Genomic DNA, 6,000 nt, shown 5'->3' on the forward strand with positions numbered 1-6,000 from the left:
ACAATCAGACTGAGCCCAGTGCAAACCTTCTTCATAAGCTTCCATTAGAAGAATCCACTCCAGATCTCATCTGGAAACACCCTTAGACCGCCTCTCAAAAAGATGTAATCTCTGCCATCTGAAGCCTCAAATGAATGAAACAATTAATGCCATAAAGTGGGTCCTAATTTGCAGTTCGATTTTCCCATTAACTAGTAGCGTACAAAGGATACCATGTGCCATGGTGCAAGCAAGGAATATGGGCCCTTTGACTGAGCTGGGGTAGTAAAATACAGAAATTATCAGGGTTGTATGGCACCCTTAGGACTCGGAGCCTGGTGTCACTGCACCTGCTGCACAAATGATAGGTACGCCTCTGTCATTAACCAGGTTCACGCACGCCCTTTTCTTTACTTACTTTCGCAGTCTGCTTCTACCTTGGCTTTACAGTTCAGGAGCCTCCCCCCCCCCCCCTCCCCTTCCATTTCAGCTGGAGTCCCCTCAAGATCGACATTAACCTTAGTGAATGATCGTGTTTTTAACAAAAAGTAAGGACTGTTTTTGTAAAATTAAAACAAATTGAAAAGATGGTTCACACTAGAGCCCATCAGCATCGAGCACTGGGTCTATCCCAGCTGAACATTCCTAAACCCCAAAGTTTGAATCAGCCTGTGATTGAGTGATTTTCTATTCAGACGTGACTCGCTGTGGGCGCCACTGATTGCAAGTGCATGTTACAAAAACAATAACCCTAATTAGCAGAATGAGTAAAAACTGAACAATGTAATCAATTAACAAATTAACTATATTGCACGTCTCTTTAAACTAAACCATATCAAGGCACTTCCTGGTTAGGAGAGGTGGGTTCACAGAGACTAGAAAGGTTTGAACTTTAAAGTGCTGTAAAGAATCCATGTTGTTATTGTCCAACTCGATAACATGTGGTTTGTCGACCTTGAAAGGATGAGAGACCGAGCCAGTCCCGCCTGGGCTCCAGGCGTTGCTCGCCTGTGGGTGGCACTCAGATTCTTGCAGGAAATGTATTGACGGATTGAGCTGTCTCGAAGGCACGAGCCAGTGCTGCTGACACACACGACGCATTGTAATCACTCCAATTACTTCTCCATTAGAGAACTGGGTGCCTTTGTCTTTTTGATGATTTATTAAAATTCAAATCACATACGTATATGTTGCATAACCAACCTACTCGCGTGGGACTGTGCACGAATGTGGTCACGTGAGAAAGAGGTTGGCAGGGTTGGTGGAGGGTTCCGCCAGGCTCCGCTCTGGTGCTGCTCAACAGATGCTACAGATGTCTCATGCAGTCACATAAAGTGGTAGCTGGCTTCACGTTCAATAGAGCATAGCATAGCATAGCACAGCCCCACGCGCTTTCACCGCGTGTAATCGCTCCAGAACGTCCAAGCGCTGCGAATCCACAATAGTGGAAGTTTAGCGCTCCACACATGCTAGAGGCGATATAATTAAATTACAGACCAACAAAACAACACCATCACCCTCTAAACATGTCCGTCCGCTTGTAATCCCTCCGGGACGTCCGAGCGCTGCGATGCCACACTAGTGAAATGTAAGCGCTACACACATGCTGGGAACTACACCATTAATTTACAGACCTATATGCCGGAGTTAAGGTATGGGAAATGCCCCCGGCTCTTTCATGACACAATGACACTAAACTACGTATGATAGCTTTCTTTCACCAGATCCGCTGATGTCAATGTCATCTGGTTCAAACTGTCGCGCGCTCTTCCAGTGGTAATTAACAATAAATCAATGCGCAGGCATTCCTGTGTTCATCGCGTGGGCACAGTGACAACAGATCTGTGGAAGAAGCATGCAGCTGGAGGTGGCACGATGCCCACAGATCAGACGAGTCCTGCCAGCTGGGCGGGTAAGGCAGACCACGCGCACACGGACACGCTGCCAGTGCTGCCACCCTGATCAATGAACGAGGGTCGTCATTGACATTCAGAGGGGATTTAGTAACGTATCGGAGCGAGGCTTCCCTGCGAGCAGCTATTATTAGACCAGCGAGAGAGAGAGCGGCGGTGCCAGCAGCCAGCCCGGCCGCGGCGGGTTGTAGGGCAGGCTGCAAGGATGCCTTCACAGCAATCACCCGCGGCTGGCACCGGAGGGCGGGAGCAAAGCGCCGCCTGCAGCACGGAACCGCCGTGTTTACACTGCCAAGCCACCCCAAGCCAGTACAGAGAATACGAACCACGACAGCGTCGTGACCGAAAGCATAGCTGCAGAGCCGGCTGCGAGGGCAATGCGCCCACGACTTTCTTTTATGTATGTTATGTTCCAGAATGGGGTGGTGCTGTCTAGTGGTAATGAGGCAGAATCCCGTTTTAGTGGATGTAACAACCCCAACCCGGAAAAGCAGTGTGATCTTCGGCTTAATTTAGTTCACATGTCTACCTCTGTTGTTTGTTTATTGTCCCTAATTATTGACCCGTACGTGTATAGAGCAGCGAGTGGCATGGTCATTGCTAAGCCCTGCCCTGCATAATGAGAAAAAAATGTGATTTAAGTGCTTAACACATCAGCCTTCACCCTGCTGTTAGGAGCTATCGTTTCGACAACTGGAGGATGTGATATAAAAACGGCTGCCCAAGAGCACACATTTTCATGTCAAGTTGAAGAAGCTGGCATTAGAACCGGCATCTTCACTGCTCGGAAGTCTCCAGTGTAGACAGCAGAGGAACCCAAATTCAGCATTCATCCAGACAGTACGGGCACTGTATCACTAGCAAGCAACAAATAAGAAGCACAATAACTTTTTATATACCTTCGCCACCCTCCCTCCCAGCAGCGAAACCAGCCCCCATCAATACTTGTCACACAAGATTAACTGAACGCACAGAAAGAACTAAAGTTAACAGCGCAGCTGCTGACTTTCGCAGACGGCTCACTCCAAGCAGCGGGCGCGATAGGGGCTAGAGGGAGGGGAGAGAGAGGGTGAAAGGAGGGATGTACAGTGCTCTCCTGGTGTGAATAAGGGCACAGCTGTTTATGATTTGATGCACCTGTATCACTTTCAAACGCAGGCAGTCTGTAGAGGACGCCAAAGGAGCGAAAGTGTAGGTTGGACCCCCGAAGAAAATGCCTTATGCAAACAATAGCCCTAATTTACTAAAGTTAGGCAGAGTCACGTGATTCGGTGAAATTTAGCGCTGCGAATGAAGGCCTTTAGTCAATTAATAGACGCTACGTTACCTTCGGTGTCGCTTTCGGTAATTTAGGCACCCAAACAAAACTTTAGTAAATGGAGACCAAATGTACAAACATGTCTTTCACTGTACCAATTGGTATGACACCAGGCTGCTTCTAGGCACCAAACACCTCACATTGCCCCTCAGTCCCTCTGTGAACCTCTCTACCGCCTCCATTTTGCTGCTGAGGGGGTAGTGGGTAAAGAGTACAAAATGTGGAAACTACACATATTACTTTGCACTCTGCTTCCACTGACTGACGTCCATGTGCGTTCCAGTTGGCACTGACAGCCAGCCAGGTTACACAGGTGCAGAAGCGCCACACCTGAAGGAGAAGCCACAGACAGAATGTCCACATACATGGAAGCAGTGTTAGACTGGCCTGGAGGACAGGCTGGCAGTGCCAGATGGGTCAACTTGAAAGGACCAGTGTGTGGGCCCTTTTTTTGGTCCCATGGGCCGTGACAGGTGCACAAAAACCGACCCACACTCTAGTCCCTTCAAACTGGCCCATGTGACAAGTGCAGACGGTTTGACAGGCCAGCCCAACACTGATGAGAAGGTGATGGAAATACCACCTGCGGAATCTCCCACACATTTAACAGCTCCTCCAGAAATCAGAGTAGTTTCCATTAACATCCAAATGTAAATCAGACTCCAAGTACTATGGCACCCCTGAGAAAGGCGCCCTCCATCGAATAAACCCCAACCATCTCCCAAGCCTCCATACCTTCTCCAACCCTCTCAGCTCCCTTGCCGTCGTCCCACTATCTGATGTTTGTGCTAATGTTATGAATAGTTTCAGTACTTCCTGTCTGCAGGCACGTGCCTGTTACATGGAAGAGGAAAGCATGTATAACAACAGCCATGCACTATTCACGAGTGATTCACAATTTCTGTACATCTTGCCTCCCTAGTGCTGGCATGCAGCCGTCTTGCACACTCGAGTTCAAAAGTTCACATATTCAAAATGAACAGGCTGGCGGGTGGCACACTCACCTTCAGGCTGCGCGTGGGGTTCACCACGCAGACAAGCTGCCCTGCGGCTGTGAAGACCCTCTTGGCTTTGCAGTGATGAAACCTGAGGTTAATGAGGTCCAGAACAGCTCCAAAGCACTGAGTAAAGAAAAGCATCACAACTTTTTTCCGGGGCTCCCCCTCTCCCCCGAAGAGTCAGGTACTCCAGGTCGTGGCACCTCCTATCGAGCTAACTGCACATAGTTTGCCCAGGTCGCGCGGGGCACAAAGCTCGCAAAGTCACCCGGACTTCGCCTTCAAAGGGCAGTCACGCCTTGAGGTGGAGGCTGAGCAGCAACCATGGCCGTCACTGTAACCTGGCAAGCAGGAAAGAGAAACTTGCTTGGGAAGGGTTAATGTCAGCAGTGGGATGGCTGTCAGCCCCTCCACCTGAACAGTGCAACCTGGCTGCGAGCACTGTCCTCCCGCACAGCCTGCTGGCATGCCTTCGTATCCATCACCAAAATAAAGATGCTTAGTATCCTGCAGCAGCGCACCGGCCAATCACAGCCGGGAAGGGTTCTCCTGAAAGGACGGAGACAGCCAATGAGGAGAGAGTTCCCCGCCTCCTCCCTCCCCAGCTCCCTGATGAGTGGAGCCTGGTGGAGAATGTATTATTGAGTATTACCATAGATCAGCACGCTGCGTTTATCGTGTGATTACCGCCAGCTCCGCGCGCCGCTCCGCACAGGCGCCGGTGCCATTGATTGCTGTGCGTCTCAATTTATTAACGGGCTTAATTTGAGAAGAGAGCTCACTTTAAAAGCCAGACAGGAAGGTATGCCGCTATAGATTAGAATAAAAGAAACTTTGTATAACCCATCTAAAGGGTAAAGGGGCGAACGGTGTTTTGCAGCTCTGCATTTTTGCCGGTCAAAGTATCTTGGCAAGAAGTGGAGACTAAAGTTAGAAGAAAAAAAGAGACTCTTTGGAGGCGGTAATATATATTGAACGTCAATCTCTCTAGGCTTGTGTATTCAGCCAGCCATATTTTGTCGTTGGTTTCATAATATATATTATTGGGGTATGCAGAGTTTTATTACCCCCAGAGTAGTCTCGCATAGTTCCTTATTCGCTTCCCACCTGCAGCTTGTGACTTTTTTTCTCACTTTTTCAGGTGCCTACAGCAACCAGTAACCTATGAGCATTTTCACTGCTTCACACCTGACTCGACCTCGGACACTCACGAGGTAAATCCACTATACTGGTGTACAGGTGATGAAAATGGGGACCTGGCGATCAAAGAGCATTGAGAAAGTCCAGATATTCAACTGGAAAGGCACCTCTTCCAAGAACCTCAACGTATTTTGATTATTTTACATAGTTCTCACGAGAAATAGACAGACTTCTGAAGGCAAAATATTAATTGAATGTATACACCCCCAGTTATTTAAAGGATAAGGTACCATGATTTGCAGGTAATAAGGTATTACAACTCACACTGTAATTGGCGAGGGATGAGCTCAGGGATGTTTTAGTGATTGGTGACAAGAGGTATACTAAAACCTTCAGATGAGCCGGGTGTGGAGGGAGCGTGTGAAGATAGTGGATGTGAAATTAAGACAAACTCACTGCTATGTTAAAACTCAATTTTAATGGAACATCCTGGGGTCATGGCTGAAATTAGTGTGCGAGCCATGCCTGTTTTCACGCATCTTTCTTTTCTTTTCTTTTCCGGCTCCCCGCTGGACCCCTGCCCTGCCTATATCTTAAAGCAGATCTACACCTTCTGCCCCTCACCACCTTTAGTGCTCATCAATAGCTCACT

General features: G+C 48.5%; 1 protein-coding gene across 1 annotated transcript in view; it reads right to left on the reverse strand.

The window, feature by feature from the left end:
* The window catches only part of SIAH3 (siah E3 ubiquitin protein ligase family member 3), a 444,595-nt gene extending 440,229 nt beyond the window's left edge, over positions 1-4,366 (reverse strand). Inside the window, exon 1 of the mRNA XM_078656021.1 lies at positions 4,215-4,366. Within this exon, the coding sequence (XP_078512147.1) occupies positions 4,215-4,349 (135 nt within the window). The 5' untranslated portion in view covers positions 4,350-4,366. The remainder of the gene's footprint in view (positions 1-4,214) is intronic.
* Positions 4,367-6,000: the final 1,634 nt, after the last annotated feature.

This window comes from Lissotriton helveticus, chromosome 8 (assembly GCF_964261635.1).
Source record: "Lissotriton helveticus chromosome 8, aLisHel1.1, whole genome shotgun sequence".
NCBI classification, from domain to species: domain Eukaryota; kingdom Metazoa; phylum Chordata; class Amphibia; order Caudata; family Salamandridae; genus Lissotriton; species Lissotriton helveticus.